This window comes from Pungitius pungitius, chromosome 3, assembly GCF_949316345.1.
Source record: "Pungitius pungitius chromosome 3, fPunPun2.1, whole genome shotgun sequence".
Classification (NCBI taxonomy): domain Eukaryota; kingdom Metazoa; phylum Chordata; class Actinopteri; order Perciformes; family Gasterosteidae; genus Pungitius; species Pungitius pungitius.
The window spans coordinates 26813174-26829959 of record NC_084902.1 but is presented as its reverse complement, the minus strand read 5'-3'; the positions used below and the strand labels follow the sequence as shown (position 1 = coordinate 26829959).

Genomic DNA, 16786 nt, shown 5'->3' with positions numbered 1-16786 from the left:
GTCTCAGTATTCCAGCTAGCGCGACACGAGCACCCCAAATCGCCTTAATCGCTGTTAAGACTTCAACGGTTTTTCTGCGGGAATTTGTTTCGTCAAATCCACTCAAGAGATACGGTACAACAAGCCGGACGGATTTCTCGTCGTGGATATTCTGCTACGTGAGAAGATACCCCGGCTTTTCCCTTATCGATTCAAAGGCATACTTCGTCCCGACGGTGAGTTGCCTCTCCCTAAAAGATGAGCTTCCAAGTTTGGTGCAATAGCGGAAATCCTCGTGTTCAACCAACTTAACGTAACATCGTATACGACACGCTAGAAATGACGACTTATGTACCAAGTTGTGGCCCATAGAATGCCTGTAAAAGCACCATGTCATGCCGTACGTAGCCTCAATATATCTTGTTTCTTTTTTCCCTTTTTAAATATCGTAAATTAATGATGACCAGACGTTTTCTTTCTTTTTTTTATCATGCTGTGTAGCTCCACATGTAACGTTAAGTTGCGTTATGAGGCAACCCCGCTGTAATGCTCTTCCCGTTATGTGGACTACACCCACTAACGGTAACTAACGCTAGCATGAAAATGTCAGGCTTCGAACGGCCACCTTCTCACTCGGCGAGGACTCGCACACCGGCTACCATTTGGGTGTTTCTTTCTTCTTCTTTTTTTACCCGAGCTAAACTCCGAAAGGGCCACTTTACAACACGTCAGGACGTACGCCTCTAAACAATTTCAGCCGGTAACGTTGTTTCGCCGGGAGTGTAACGGTTTCCGTCGACCCGTTTGTTTGAATTGTGCTTAAATGACAGAGTAACGGAAGCCAACTCTCGGCGGGTCTACGCGCGAGCTAATCGCTCTCGAGCTACAAGTGGGCACGTCGGCGACGGGCTTCCTCACGTATTTCGCTCCATTTTCAATTCATATTCCGCAAGGCCACTAATGTTGCAGGTTTTAATCCTACGTGTGTGTGGTGGTTGTCCCTTAGCTTACTTACCGATATGGTGCAGGGTCCCTTTTAAAAAAACAATGTTTTAGTTTGTACCATTCCCTGGTCATTCAATTAACGAATCAAGGGATTTCTAACTTTCCATTTAATGGATGTGCTCAAGCAGTTTGTGGTGTGTCATTGATCTTTTATTTGGCCATTGGACCACTTTGAGATTGTGATGGTTATCTAAAACATGGTACAAAACCATGTTGTAGATAAACCCACATTCTGTAGCTTCCAGGTGTGATTGGTGTGACACCCTCACCTTACAAAAACTCTGTTTTCCCTGGATCATTCAGTATCAGATGGCACTTCAGCCCGGGTCGTTACCTAACTTGGAGGCTTTTGTTTCAGCTCGCAACCCAGGCTGTCTCATGCATTCCCTGTAATGATGAGTTGCAGGGTGAAATAAATTTCAGTCCAAATATCTACTCCTTTTGTGCCTGCCAGATCATGTATGTTTAATAAATTATTGTTTTACAATGTCCATCATAATCACTCAACTTTTTGTTTTTCACTTCCATGGTAAGCGTTTCGTTTTCTATCATACACTCTTCGCGATAGTTTCTGTTCATGTCCCAAGTACAGCAACGCGATGGTGCATGTTAAGATGGCAGTGCACCTGGCGGTTTGGGGGTTTCTTTGCCTTGTAGTCATTCATAGATCTAATAGTTGGGATTAAAATATTCAACTGTGAAGGCATACGGTCTTCTAAATCAAACCCATAAAAGCAAATGTGTCTCTTTTGCTTTCAGGTCCTGTGATACGGGTGTTGCTGCCGTCTTGTGACGGAATTATTGTCTCAGCTGTTGGGGTGAAAGGAGGAGGAGAAGAAGCAAAGATGCCGAAACCGGTAAGAGGCTGGATGAAATTAGTTGGCGTTGGCAGTTTTTAATTGTGCTGTGTTCTACAGAAGTATAGGAAAATGCAGTGATAATGGTAAGTAGCCAGGGAAAAAAACACCGCACTATTGGTGTTATTTGATTTACAAAATAAAGTCAAATCTGTGTTTGAACCTATTCAGCAGTAGCTGAATTGGAGTCAGATGACGTATCGAGACATAAAATAGACTGATGGTTTCTGTCTGGTCTGCACTGCTGATCGAAAGCTCAGCTGGGCATTCTGGGAAGTGGCCCTTTCGTCCCAGCGGCTGCTCCCACTCCTCATTCTCCTCTTCCAAGTCGACAACAGCCAGAATGTGAAATAAGCTGCCAGACCCACAGGCCTTGCAACTGCAACACTGCTACCATTGTTACTTTAAAGGGTGGCGTGAATGCCAGAGTCCTGGGATGTGAACAACAAAACTCTACCAATTTGATGCAGTCCCGCTGCTGTCATGCTGCTTCTGATTTTACATCTCATAAAGAGGTTTGGGTAGAGGTCATATACACGTCTGACGTTTTCCATTGGCAACATTAGTTTTCCATTAACAAGAGATTTTCAAATGGGATTTTTATAAGGGCACTTGTTATTCTAAGCGTATGAGTTATGACAAAGCAATACTGAGTATTTGGCCTTTTAGTGGACAAACTCTTGTGTCTTTGATTTGTTTTTAAAACAAAAATGGATATCATGTAAGACTAATCATTTGTTTAGTGGAAAGATTTCAAGGTAGGTAACTAAAACTTGCATCACAAATAAAGTCTATCTCCTATGTACTTCTTTGGAGGGTGTTTCAGGGTTAGGAGATGGTTTGGCAAGTTAGGGAAGAGTAAGAGGTCAGGCAATGATGTCATCTCCCAATTCTCCATGTTGTCCCTGAGTCACCAGGGCACCATCCTCAAAACAGCCTCAAGGACGGTGGAGGGCTGTCATCTTAGCTCAGAGGAACGTCTCTGCCACAGACGATAAGCAACTGACAGAGAAAGTGCAGTTTGTTGAAGGGAGTCACTGACTCAGTAAACGGAGGAAGTAAGAGCAGCATCCACTTGACGTGACCCTCTATGGGATTGGTGCCAGGTCATGCCTCGTTGTCTGCATTCATCTGTCACCAACGAATGACAACAATTGCAAGGTTGTTGAGTTGGTAGGAAGGGTACAGATTTTTATTTTTTTCTCTTAAACCCAGAAACGCGTGGTTCCTGCTCATGGTAATGAGTGATTTATACCTCTGCTTTCAGCATGTTCAGCTTTGTAAATACAGGCTAATGTGCTGTTTTTCATTACGGGTGTTGGCACCTCACAGGAAGACGGCCCTCGCTGGCTTCCTAGCTTGTGGCTGTTTTCCCGTTTGCTGGAGAAAGGGGCCCGTTGTGTACATCGGGGGCCCATTCTGTGTCAACATCCTGTCTCCGTGGAAGTAGCAAGCAAGGGGAAGAGCGAGGATTGTCCCCATACAATTGAGTCACTGTCAGGATTGGAACGACTCAGTTGGGTGAACATCACATTTGAGAATAATAGGAAATGATGAGAGAGAAGCAAAGTGTCTGGGAATCTGTTGAAGTGCTCAGGAGACTCTCAGGAATTTGAAGGGGTCGGAAACAGTGAGGTTTATTGGCAGGGGGAGGCGCTGGGCAACATCAGAGCTCTGTTTGCCTGTTCTGTTTGACCATCCACCTCATTTACAATAACAAATGTTTGGTCTGTAATCACTTTTTTTCTCTAGTTATTATCCCTCCAGTGTCTTGTAAAATCCCGGGAACTTTTTACATGCTTTTTTTGTGTACGTGATGCTTCACACACACCTTCCCTCAAAAGAGGAGTGTTTGTAGGTAGCAGTGATCCTTCTACGCTCATTCTCTCCCCTCCTTTCCTCAGAAGCCTGCCTCACCCAGCAGGGGGGTTATCAGAGAGACAGACAGCTGCTCAGAGCCCAGCAGGCCAGATTAGCAACTTTACTGATTGTAGTGTCTGTGTGTGTGTGTGTGTGAGCGCGCGCCCCCGTCTCTCTTAAGTCCTCCTCTACAAAGCTCCTCTAAACTGCTTACAGTTACTTAACAGATGCACATTTAACAAGGGGCCTGTCTGAGTCAGACCACGTCCTCCCAATTGAAATGGAGAGGGGGGAATTTAAATACATTTAAAAATGGGCATCTAGAAAGACAAAACCAAATGGAAATGATACAGCCACTGATTTTGAGGCTCAATACCCCTGGCTTTCCAGTTGTGATGACCTCAAATAATAAAACCCCTAAAATGCTACAAACTGGTGAGACTGAGGAGAAAAAAACTTGATGTACACCTTTCAGAAAATACACAGGTACAAACTGGAAGATTTTGCCAATTTCAGAGGAAATGTGTCTCTGTGCTCCATCAGTGTGTTTTGGTATCCCCAGACGGAGCGCGGTATGTGAGGACGAGCTTACAAAAGTCGTTCCTTCGTTGGAGTGTTTTATTAGCTGTGTCGGTGCCTCCCCCTTCTCCTCCCCCTCTCTGCAGCAGAGATGGGATTAACTGGCCGTCTGGACTGTACAGGATTCCACCTCTCGTCTTGGTGGATCGGCCATGTTTTGGCACAGGCACTCACACACAGACGCACACACATGCAACACAAAGGTTGACTGTTAACAGCTGATTGCTGATGGCAGGCAGGGAAAGGCCCTGTCACTTGGAAACCCTGGCTGAGCACAACGTTCCCCATAACTTCTCATATCTCTGAAGGTCAACAAGGTAGCTCGTCAACCAACAGTCTTCAATTACCTTTCAGGGGCCTGTTTTGAGCCCTTTAAAAGAGTTGAATAAAAAGTTTAACCCCAGTATTTAAAGGCTTTGCCATAGTTGGATCATTTAGTGATTGAGTTTATTGCTCTTTACTTTTTCCACAAATTATTAAATAATAATAAATTATTAAATCTGTTCACATGTTCATTTCGATGTCGTCCAGATCTCTAACAATGACACATTTTTCTTCGTCATGTAAGGTAAAAGTTGACAACTAGTCATATTATGTGTGCACGACATGCATGGGGGGGAGAATAGGGGAGGAAGAGTCATCACTTACTATTTCTGCTTGCGTAGTAGTCGTTGCTCTGGGTTAAAAGTTGTATCCTCTGCTGGACAAAGGCCAGCTGCAGCCTGCAGCAGTGGTATGTTTGGGGAGTAGTTTGGTTGGTTTCAGGTTCATGTTTTATAGTTGTATTCATATGAATCCATCTGTTTCTAAAGTAGAAATCTTTAAGGTAACGATCCTGATTGACATCAATTAATGGTATTGAATGTGTCTTGTCTCTTTTGATGCAAACTTCAGGTTTTAGTAGTTCTAGTAATATTATTGTATGCAATAATACTTCTCAAATACTAAAATTGTCAAACCTATTGGCAGAGGAAACCAGAGTATGTCTGTGGTTTTCTGGTTAGCAGTAGCTCGTGTTCTATCATGTAACAATATCCTCCTCATCCTCATTGAAATTATGCTGACAGCGCTGTGTTGTAATAAGCTGCTAATGTTATTGGATGTCTGTGTCATTGCTGCAGATTGCCCAGAGACTTTCAAAGTCTTAAATAGAATATTTTGGCACAATTGTTTTTTTAGCCAGTACCTTTAAAAACCTGCTCGACTCTTGTCCAACCCACTGAACTAAAATGACACACGAATTGCCGGAATGCGCATCCTTTTGTGAATCCATCTGTTTTCGTTTCCTTTCCTGCAGATAACTGGCATATATAACAATGTGGTTTGGTTTCCCAGACATGGATTTAGCCTGGGTCTTAAATGGGCACTAAAATAGACTACGTCTCTCTTTAAAGACACATTGGAAACAGGATTAGCAAATATATCTGATCTCAAAAAGCGTGAAATTCAATAACTACTCAACTTAAAACGACCCTGGACTGAATGCAGAATATAAGCATTTAATCAATTATGACCTTTCTTTCCCTGGTAAAGCTTCCCACTTTGGCCTTAAGCAGGTTAAATTCTAAACATGTGAAATGTAGGTTAGTCCTTTAAAATAATGTAATCTAAATGGGCCGTCATAATTTACAGCAGTAGTTTAAGGCGGAGGGCAGTGATGGCTATAGTGGAGAATGTGCTGCAACTTTTCATGAGTAATTAATAAGCCGAGGCAGATACATTGTGGTCTGAGCTCCATGTGGCGCAGGGGAGTCCAGCTATGTGCTGTATAGACTCAAATTTCATGGGTTATTCATTGCAGGGATATCAAGAGAAATAAATACTTTGAGAAATGTAGACTAAGCTTTCCTGGGGTTAGGGTTTTGTTTATAATTGCCAAGTGGATCCTTTTTTTTTTTTTTTTTTTACTTTCTCTGTGCTTTTCGCTCTTTTTCTGCATAGATGGCTCATCTACGGTAACCTCGTAGTAACTCAATCTCAAAAGAGGTACACCCTAGATCAACTCTCTCGCTTCCTGTTGCACTCTCTTCTCATCTGCTTTTTTTCTTCTTCTTTTTTGCACTCTTGCTTAACCTTTTAGCTGTTGCACTCTGCTTGTTGTCTCGCCTTCCCCTGTACCGTGCACTTTTCTCCCCCTCTTGTGACGTTAACCACTACTAAGGCGAGGTCAGCTCTGCGACATCAGCTGCTGCTGGCCTTCTCCCAGTGCTGTTTACTGGCAGCTAACAGCTGACTTTTATCCTCCGCTCCACCCCAACAGAGGTCCAATAGTATTGGCCGCCCTGAAAAGTGAAACTTTTCTTTACCCTGGCTGTGTGCAATGGAAAAAGAGAGAGAGGGAAGCAAGTTTGCACCGTCCCTTTTTATAAAACCTGGTTAAGGGAAACGGATGCTTGTATGCGCTCTATTTTGAAAGATTGTTGGCTGTGAGATTTCAGTTTAAAGTATACATGCTGTGTGCCACATCCCACGCTGTCTATCAAGGTTGATTTCCCTTCATTCCATTATAAACAACATGGTGAATGTCGAAGTTAAGCACAAACACAATTAATTTCCACCTCGGATCTTAAACTGTTAATAGCCGTAATATTTTTTGTTTTATAACTGGAGAGCAGAGATACGCAATATGCGGTAGATGCTATATGCTTTGCATTTTGCCCACTATATATTATGTTTCAAAAACTTTACTGCACCCCTAAGCAGGGATTAAACACACTAATACCATTAATGTCTCCCGATTGATGATGAGGATTAGTGGATGTTAAGTCGAGATTAGAGAAAAAGGGCACTAATAGTAATGAGCTCAACGCTGAGCAAGGCAACATATTATTTCCGCTTAGGAAAATATAAGATTTGAATCTGAAAATATAAAATCTGCAACCAAAAAAATATAATGCAGGGAATATGAAAATATGAGTTGTATTTTTCAATGTTCAAGACCAAAATTTTTGTTCATTTCTTTTCAAATGAACAATTTTTGACCTGGATTTGGCTCCACAGTAGTTGTCCTGGCGTATTTGGCCATTCCACTTATTTTAAAGCAAATGTGTCAAGCTTCCATTTGTCTCTTTAAACCAAACAATGTGTAGTTGAAGAAAACCCTCAACGGTATTATGAACTTTAGTAATAGTAGTCAGGCCGCAGTGCTGTATCTGATCCGGCCATGTAAAAATCTTTCTCTTCTTTGTCATCTGGCAGACAAAATAAACCTGTTTTGTTTGTCTGTTTTTTCAAGATCAATGTCCGTGTGACCACCATGGACGCCGAGCTGGAGTTTGCCATCCAACCCAATACCACAGGAAAGCAGCTCTTTGATCAGGTGAGTGATGTAACCACAGATGTCGACTGGCTAGTGCTTTCCTCAGAGCTAAGCCACAATGGCGCCGCTTCAGGACAGGCATATCACTACCCTGTGACCCATTACCCATCTTTCTCTACCATTCACTCAACAGTTAAAAAAAATATATATTTTTTTTTGGGGGCATGTGTGATAACTATTTGTTTCATTGTCAGGTGGTGAAGACGGTGGGCCTGCGGGAGGTCTGGTTCTTTGGCCTCCAGTATGTGGACAGTAAAGGTTACAGTACTTGGCTCAAACTCAATAAGAAGGTCCGTCACTTTTATTTTTTCCTACCAAAAAGGTGTACACACCTTTACTGTCTTGCTCCTTCCACTGTCTCATACTCCTTTTCTTTCTATTCTTTCTCCTTAACTTATTATTATATTATGATGATTCAGGATTAGGATGATTTAATTTCAGCACATTTGTGACAGTAGGTTTAACTCCTGCTGATTTAATCATTGCTCGGATGGTGACGTTGTGTCTGTCTCGCAGGTGACTCAGCAGGATGTAAAGAAAGAGAACCCTCTGCAGTTTAAGTTCAGGGCAAAGTTCTTCCCGGAGGACGTCTCTGAGGAACTAATCCAGGAGATCACCCAGAGACTCTTCTTCCTGCAGGTAGCAAGCCACTCGCCAATCAAGTTTCCATCAGTGTAGTTCAAATTATTCAATGTTGACGGCAGAGTTTACATACATTTAATTAGGCCCATTTGTTAACTCGCTCCCTCCTGTTCCACCAGGTGAAAGAGGCCATCTTGAACGATGAGAACTACTGCCCCCCGGAGACAGCAGTGCTGCTGGCGTCCTATTCTGTCCAGGCCAAGTATGGAGACTACATCAAAGATGTCCACAAAGTTGGCTACCTTACCCATGACAGGCTGCTGCCTCAGAGGTACACACACACGCTATATAATGCCATGCAAGTTGTTACACACTGACCTGTTGAATTCTATAATGTTGTTTTGTTCCCCGTTGGAACGTCCCATGACTTTCTCTCCAGGAAAGCATTGCTTGAGGTGAGGTCATTGTGTTTTTGCACACAGAGTCCTGGAGCAGCACAAGCTAACCAAGGAGCAGTGGGAGGACAGGATACAGACGTGGCACGAAGAACACAGAGGAATGCTCAGGTGTGTCAAAGACGTTTCTTATTCTGTATTCTGTAAAGTGTACCTGTTCTACGATGTGGGCTTATAAATGTGTGCGATTTGTGCTTTATAAAATGACATTAAGTTTGACCATTTCTAATGATAAAACGCGTGTCATTTATATTCTAACTCCGTTTGCTTTTTTTCCTCTCCAGGGAGGACTCTATGATGGAATATCTTAAAATCGCTCAGGACTTGGAGATGTACGGCGTCAACTACTTTGAGATCAAGAACAAGAAGGGCACCCAGCTGTGGCTCGGTGTGGATGCCCTTGGCCTCAACATCTACGAACACGAAGACAAGTAAAGCACACACACGCACACCGACGGACCTGCAGATTACTTTTTGGGGGAACGTTCCGTCGCACCCTTTGAAATGGCCTGACAGTTAAGACTGTGGTTACCACCAGAACCTATTATTATTATTATTATTATTATTATTATTATTATTGTGTCTGGTGGCGTAGTAACCCGGATGAATCATATACTGATGAACACTATCTCGTGATTGCAAGGGAATCAGCTCCGTGGTTAGCAGGTGATTACTTAACTGCAGCAGACATGAGGGTGAGTGAGTAGGTGAAGGCTTATGACGCAACGGATGTGCCTGAACTCGGGTCACCATAACAGTTAGGGCTGTCACGATAACTACTTTTTGTTGTGCAATTATTGCACCAAAATGAATTGCTATAGACGATATTATTGTTATTTTGAACTATTATATAGTGAAAATATAATCGCATAGGACTACAAGTACGCTTTTACTCTTTACAATATTTAGACATTGGAATCAGAATTTAAAAAAAATATATATCCTGTATAAAAACGGATGATAAATTTAATGAACATGGGGCAGGACGACACATCGGGCAGACGGGTCTCGGTCCCGCTGCTGCAGGCTTTCCCTTCCCCCGTCAGTGTGTGGAGGACAGAGGCAGCGGGATCGACCTAAATTGTGGTTGACGACATTCATTTATATGTCAAATGAATTTTATATATTGCAGCACCAAAAATGATCACCCTCATTTTAATATATTGTACAATAAGTTAATATATTGATTATCGGACAGGCTTAATAACAGTGTGTTCATTCTCAATTACCAAACCTTATCTTTTGTCATCTTTGGCAAAATAGATGACAAAAATGAAATACAACATAATTCTATGCCTTGTTTGTCTTTGCCTGGACTACACTCAAATGATTTAAGTGTAGTTTTTATGTTTTATAGACTTTTCAAGGACTTGCCTTATGTCCGAAGGACATGGATTATGTTCTGTTATGGCTTCACAGCTCATATTGTGAGCACTCTAAACAATTCAACTGTACAGCTTGTATTCAACTGACTGTTCAGCTCTGACATTGTAATTTGGAAATTTACTGCTTGCCGATATTAAATATTCTTAATGACAATTAATAATCACAGTTCTGTATTTTGCCAAGATGACATGCACAATGTTCAACAGGTTTAGAGGAAGCAAAGCTATTTTTAGAGGGGAAAACTGAATGGGCGGGAGGGGTCCATCCGCTTTAGTCTGTGCGGTCCTCCTTGTTCTTTGGGGGTGGTTTTTTACCTCTTCATGGAAGACAGGATAGATAGCAGTCTTTCCTCTCTGCGTTTCCTTTCCTGTCCGTTATTTGAGGTCATAGCGACTGTCATCGATTTTTTTTTTTGTTTTTTTGTCCTGTTGATGAATCAAGTAAAGAGGGATAGTTTCTTGCACCCTTTCAAACCTCAATATCAATTATTTCCTTTTTTCACATTTTCATTTTGAGTAAAGAACACCCACCATCTGTTTCAGTTGTTGTCAGGAAGCGTTTAGTGGCATCCACCTACTTCTCTTTTCTGTTACTCTTATCAACCGCTGAACAGAAAAAAAGAACTTTAAACTGAAATCTCTTGACTTCCTGTCAGGTGGTCTGTTCATACTCGGCACCATCTGCCGGCTGAATGTTAGAAAACGTTCTGCAACCAACTGCGTCAAAGTCCTTTTTCTGTAGGTCACATGTCATAGGTTGATATGTTAAAAGTGTAAACTGTTGACCTCTTATTTTCTCAGGTTGACACCAAAGATCGGCTTTCCCTGGAGTGAGATTCGAAACATCTCTTTCAATGACAAAAAGTTTGTCATCAAACCCATTGACAAGAAAGCGCCTGTGAGTGTCCGATTTATTAAAAGTATAAAATAAATCACCAAGAATTTTACTTTCTGTATATAGGAAACTTTAATGGATATATTTCTCTCCTCTTTTACACAAAAATGTAGGACTTTGTGTTCTATGCTCCGCGACTGCGCATCAACAAGCGTATCCTGGCGTTGTGTATGGGAAACCACGAGTTGTACATGAGAAGGAGGAAGCCCGACACCATCGAGGTGCAGCAGATGAAGGCTCAGGCCCGGGAGGAGAAGCACCACAAACAGATGGAGAGGTATTTCATTTTGGACCCTTGAGGTCATTAGAAAGTATCAAATATTACATGGGTTTCCACTTGAGTATTTAAATCAAACAGAAATAAAAAATGATCTGCTGTAGAAGAGCTTTTCCACTAAAGGGCTTTATTTTCCCTTTTCTGTAAATGATCTGAGGCAGAGGCTTTTTTTTCAGTTAAAGGCTCTCCAGCGGTTAACAGTTCTTTTATTAGAGTAAAATGTTTGTCATTTTAATTGTACTTGAGTCTGAAATGCGTCATTCCAAAACTTCACAGGGCTCAGCTGGAGAATGAGAAGAAGAAGCGAGAGTATGCAGAGAAAGAGAAGGAGAGGATAGAGCGTGAGAAGGACGAGCTCATGGAGAGGCTGAGACAGATTGAAGAGCAGACGATGACGGCCCAGAAAGGTTCCTTCTTTTTGCTTTTCCTCTTTACTGATGCCCTCCTCTCCCTTTCTTGTCTCTCTCAGGAGAATCAAACAAACCAAACTTTATGTATTTGCTAATGCTCCCTTGGTTTATTTTTACCTAAATAAACTGTATCCTACTTATCCAGGTAGCTTCCAGCACAGATCTTACTTGAATTCAAAGATGAAACTTTGTGCGTCATGTCGGTTTGTGTCTGCAGAGCTGGAGGAACAGACTCGTCGAGCCATGGAGCTGGAGCAAGAGAGAAGGAGAGCGAGGGAGGAGGCCGAGAGGCTGGAGAAGGAGAGGGAGGCCGCCGAAGAGGCCAAGGCAGAACTGGCCAGACAGGCTGCAGACCAGCAGAAGACCCAGGAACAACTGGTGTGTGTGTGGGAGCAACCATAGGCTGACTTATGTGGATATTCATGTTTTCGTATGTTTTTTTTTAATGTAGAATGCGCTCATGTTGTCTAATGTAAGTCTGTAACACCAGGCCCCCTATTTCTTTTTTCTCCCAGGCTGCTGAACTGGCTGAATTCACAGCCAAGATCGCTCTCCTGGAAGAGGCCAAGAGGAAGAAAGACGACGAGGCCACAGAGTGGCAGTATAAGGTACAGCAATCCTACGCAGAACACTGGCCTCGTCAGACATTCGGCCGTGACCTTCTAACGGCGACGGCGTCTCTCCCTCGCCCGCAGGCCCTGTCGGCCCAGGAGGACCTGGAGAAGACCAAGGAGGAGCTGAAGACTGCCATGACAGTGGTGCCGGCGTCTCCGGGCGGCAACGCCGAGAGCGAACACGACGAGCAGGACGAGAACCACGCTGAGGCCAGCGCGGAGCTCTCCAACGAGGGCGTCAGCCAGCTGGATCTCCGCAGCGAGGAGGCGCGCGTCACCGAAGCCCAGAAAAACGAGCGGGTGAAGAAGCAGCTCCAGGTGAGAGCGAGGGCGGTGGAAACCCGCTTGGGGCGTCAAATTTGGCTGCCCCAAACCTGCCAGCCTGCACACGGGCCCATCGAGGCTCCTGCTGTCACTGTCGGCCTCCTCAGTCCTCCACCTCACTGAACCCTGTGCGACAGCCTCTCAGCAGAAATTCACTGAGCTGAAGTACCCGTGTTGCCCAAGTGGGTCTAGGGCTGGTGAGACCGCGTCCCAGTGAAGTCTGAGGCGTTTTGGTGAAAATTCTTTGACAACCATATGCGTTTTGTCTCAAAGAATAAACACCAGCCAAGACACATTATAACTGTAACTAAGCTAGCTAGGTCCACAAACTCTGCGACCCAGCAGGAGCCTCATCAAAATGTCTCTAGGAGAGAGTGGGAACCCTGATTTGATATAAAACCTGTTTAGCCAAAGGCTGTTCAGTGTTCTACTTTCCCCTCTGCAACCTCCATGGCTCTTCTTTGCAATATTTCATTACCTCTCTTTACTTCCTCCCCCTCTCAACCTTCCGTCCCTTTTCTCTCTCTCCCAGACGTTGAGCTCGGAGTTGGCCGAGGCCAGAGACGAAACCAAGAAGACTCAGAACGACGTGCTCCACGCGGAGAACGTGAAAGCCGGCCGAGACAAGTACAAGACGCTGCGGCAGATCCGATCGGGCAACACGAAGCAGCGCATCGACGAGTTTGAGTCCATGTGAGAGCATGACCTCGAACCCCTCGACCCCCGCCCTGCTCCCCTCCCCTCCCCCCCCCCGCTCCCCAAAACTGTTCCCTCAGCAGCTGCTCAATTTTCATGGACAACAGTTGCAGCCGTCCTCGTAGTGCCCCCCCACCCTCGCAACACCCTGAGGCAATCTTGAGAAATCCTCTTGTCAAACTTTGCCAAAGTCCCACCCCCAAATCTCCAACCTGAACGGTCCGGATACGTCCCTCAATGGGGAGCTCTGAACAAATAATGTTGTGCAGAGATCCTCTGCGCTGTGTGCACAGTAGAAGAGAAACTGTTCAACCAAAATGGAAGCAATTTGATTTATTTTTTATTATTATTTCGAGCAAACAGGGCTATAGAGCGCAACTGCTTCTTGACAACTTGTATGCAAAGGTTTGGATTGTTTCAGTTAAAGATGCTTTTAAGCTACTTCCCTCTGCTTTAGTTTGACTCGTTTTTACAGATTACGCCCTTTTTCTCTGGTGTCCGTCGAACACATTAAGCCACAGGCAACGTCTGATCCCTGGAGTTTTGGGATAAATGTCCCTACTGCTTTCATTCAGCATTCAACCGCTGCTTGTATCATTTCAAAACATATCACAAGCTGGTTGGGCTTATTCTCTTAGCATTGGTGAGTCTAAATGTTACATTCTCGGCCTCATGGTAAAAATGACACTGCAGTATTTTTAAGTTTTAATTTCAGACTGTATATGAAGGAGAGCAGTAAGTGAACCGGCCCTCGTTGGGAAAACGGCAACTCGACCTGTCACGTGGAAGGTCTCGAACGAATGTAGCAACGGTAACAAAGGGAACGTTTTTTACATTCACAGGTGACAGGACAGCGCGTGCCACCGAGCTTAAAAGTGTTATAAAGATAAGCTAAATGGTAGTTGTGTAGCCTTGTTTGTGTGTGTGTGTGTCTGACTTCGTAGTGTTTCACTCCCAGTCCCCACGGATGATTTTCTCTGCCCACAATTTCAAAAAGGGAGCCTGCGTAAGATGTGGACAGCGGGAAGTGTCCCATCTGTCTGTCTCTGTTCAAGAGTGTGTGTGTGTGTGTGTGTGTACGCTGAGACCTGACACCTCCCTGGCTGGGGAGCTTATGAAACCATCGGCCCTCGACCCGGGACGTATCTCTACCTCAGTAATGTTAGAAGTAAGACTGACAGTCCCCCCCCCTTCCAGCCCCCCTATAATCCTCCTTTCCAAAAAGAACACGACAAGAAGAAAGGTCACAATTTTACGTGGTTGCTGTTACATCCTCGAGTGTTGCTCCTGGGAAGTCTGCATTAAGGGAAAAGGTTAGCTCCACACGGGTCATTTTGTGCTTGTTCTGACTGGTTCCTGTGATGCATTCTGGGTTGTTGGTGGCAAGCCGCATGCACCCAGGGCCCGTTTAAGATGAGGCTCTCCTGTGTATTAATTAATTACAGTCAGACAGTTTGCACATCTGCAGTGGATTCACGGGAGTGAGAGACTTGTGATGCATTATGGGTCGCTCTAACGTAAAGGGACCTAGCTATTGGGATTTTACTAAATCTCTGCAGTCAAATGGAGGGTTGGCCAATTTCTTTCCCTAAATTGTATTAGGAATTCTCCGTTTTTTCTCACTGAACAAACTGACTCCATCTTTTGTGGGGTAGAGCATTTATTTCAGGTTGAATGTTTTTGAAATGAGTAAAAATAAAGTTCCTTTTTTTTTTTTTATTATTCACAAAGTAATGAAATGTTCTGGTATTATTTGTAAGCTATACTTGACAGCTGGTGTAGGTTGTTTTTTTTAATAGTCCGTTTTAAAGTTAAAGCACTGACACTGAAGCTTGCCTCTGGCGTTAACTTCCCAGTGTCCTCTGTTAGTGTTTGCCATAGCGAGGGAAGCAAAGGATCCTGTGCTTCCAGCTTCTATTTTTGTATTGTGTTCAAAAAGCCCAAACCAGCAGCGCCCATTGCTGTACCGGACGGCTTCCCATCCAGTCCGAAAGGCTTGAGTTAGGAGTTAGACCGCTGTCAGCCTGCCCGTCCCCTTCAATGAAGCCTGTCTGTGGTGGTGATGCCTGCTCTGGCACCAGCCGTCACGTTTTGCTTGTTTGCCCTGCCCCCCCCCCCCCCCCTTATGTTCATGTTTGTATGATATTCTTTAAGATAGAAGGCACAGATGGAATGCAGTCCATTTCATTGGTTCTGAAATAAAAGTTTTAAATTTGTCTTTTGTGACCCATTTGTTTTCTTTAACATCACTGATTTATATATCTTGATAAGACTCATCGTATCCATTCTTTTTCTTGTCTTCCATACAGAGGAGTTGTATCACCGTGATCTCTATATTCACTTACCGGGTTATCGCAGGTAAATCCCCGAAGGTTCAGGGGGAACATTGGGATTGGGCCCCTCGCTCTGCCTGTGCGTCACCTCGCTGACGTCACGGCGCATGCGCAACGACTGACAGCAACCTGAGGCGAAACGCACATGGGAGGAGTGATGGACTCTTCCTGAACCTGCTACAGAGGCGTATGGAGCATAGCAGGAAAATGTAGAGGAACTGAACGAAGGCCTGGAGTTCCTTGTAAGTTTTGCGGTTTAGTCAGAGGCTCAACGGCCAAACGCAAAACGTTTGTAAGTATTGCGGTGGGCAAATTCCCCTGAATTATTAAACATAAAAAGTTTATTCTGAGCATTAACATGGGGTTTTATATCTATTTAATATGCTATAACTCCTTTAGAAATAAAAAGATCACGTCACCTGTGGATGCGCGTCTAAGTTGGAGTTCATGCTCCTGAACTACATCCGGATCCTCTGGTCCATTTGATAGCCGCTTTATTTTTAAAGTTATACTCCCACGTGTTTGGTACTTTTTGGAGTAGCAACCAAGATGTGTGAGCATATTAATTAAAATGTCAAAGTCAAGTATATGCAGTAAAAGCGATACAAATCAAGTGATAAAAACAAAAAAGTCATAGTTGCAGAGGTGTCAAAATTATTCACATTCATTACTCAAGTAGAAGTATAGATACTCTGTTTTGAAAATACTTTTTGTGGTAATTCCAGTATTTAAAAGACGTAACCACTCTTGATAATCCTAGTTATCATTTATTTAGTGAAACGTGACAGGACGTCTTCACAGCGGGTTAAAACTCTTCTACGCCGTATCTAACAATAAACTAATATGCCTAATGACCGTGAAGGTCAACTAACCCTCTTGTGGTGTGGAGTGGTACTGCAGGTAAATCAAAACATGAATATCAGGATTCCACATCTTTGTGGAAGTGGAAGTATCAACTCAAGCTTTTTACTTAGGTAAAAGTACTGGTTTTAAAACAAAGTAAAAGTATTGAAAGGGAAAAAAATGTCCGTCAGTCCGTTACAACACGATGGGAAGGTGCCTTCAGGTCACGTGACCTGCTGCCAACAACAGAGGGACACACGTATCGACCCGCATGCTGTATGACTTAAACAAAGAAAACATGTTCCAGTGACGGCTAAATGACACGAGTCAGAGGACACACACGTTGTTCCCATTGATCAGACTGCAGTGTCTC

At 43.7% G+C, this 16786-nt stretch overlaps 1 protein-coding gene across 2 annotated transcripts; it reads left to right on the top strand.

Annotated features, from left to right (window-relative positions):
• Positions 1–15455, top strand: LOC119213516 (radixin). Of its 2 annotated transcripts, none has more exons than XM_037464743.2 (15): positions 1–215; positions 1744–1841; positions 7516–7599; positions 7794–7889; positions 8116–8238; positions 8361–8512; positions 8664–8747; positions 8921–9067; positions 10823–10919; positions 11030–11193; positions 11470–11600; positions 11821–11981; positions 12119–12211; positions 12299–12535; positions 13074–15455. In XM_037464743.2, exons 2-15 carry the CDS (start codon positions 1830–1832, stop codon positions 13236–13238), a joined length of 1746 nt encoding a protein of 581 aa, XP_037320640.1. In that variant the 5' UTR covers positions 1–215; positions 1744–1829; the 3' UTR covers positions 13239–15455. The 2 variants fall into 2 exon arrangements, with proteins under 2 accessions (XP_037320640.1, XP_037320641.1); XM_037464744.2 differs by lacking the exon at positions 1–215 and adding an exon at positions 641–739.
• Positions 15456–16786: the final 1331 nt, after the last annotated feature.

Coding starts and splice junctions, on each gene's coding strand:
- LOC119213516 (XM_037464743.2), top strand. Junction 8,748..8,920: donor GAACACAGAGGAATGCTCAG/GTGTGTCAAAGA, acceptor TTTCCTCTCCAG/GGAGGACTCTATGATGGAAT. Junction 10,920..11,029: donor CCATTGACAAGAAAGCGCCT/GTGAGTGTCCGA, acceptor ACAAAAATGTAG/GACTTTGTGTTCTATGCTCC.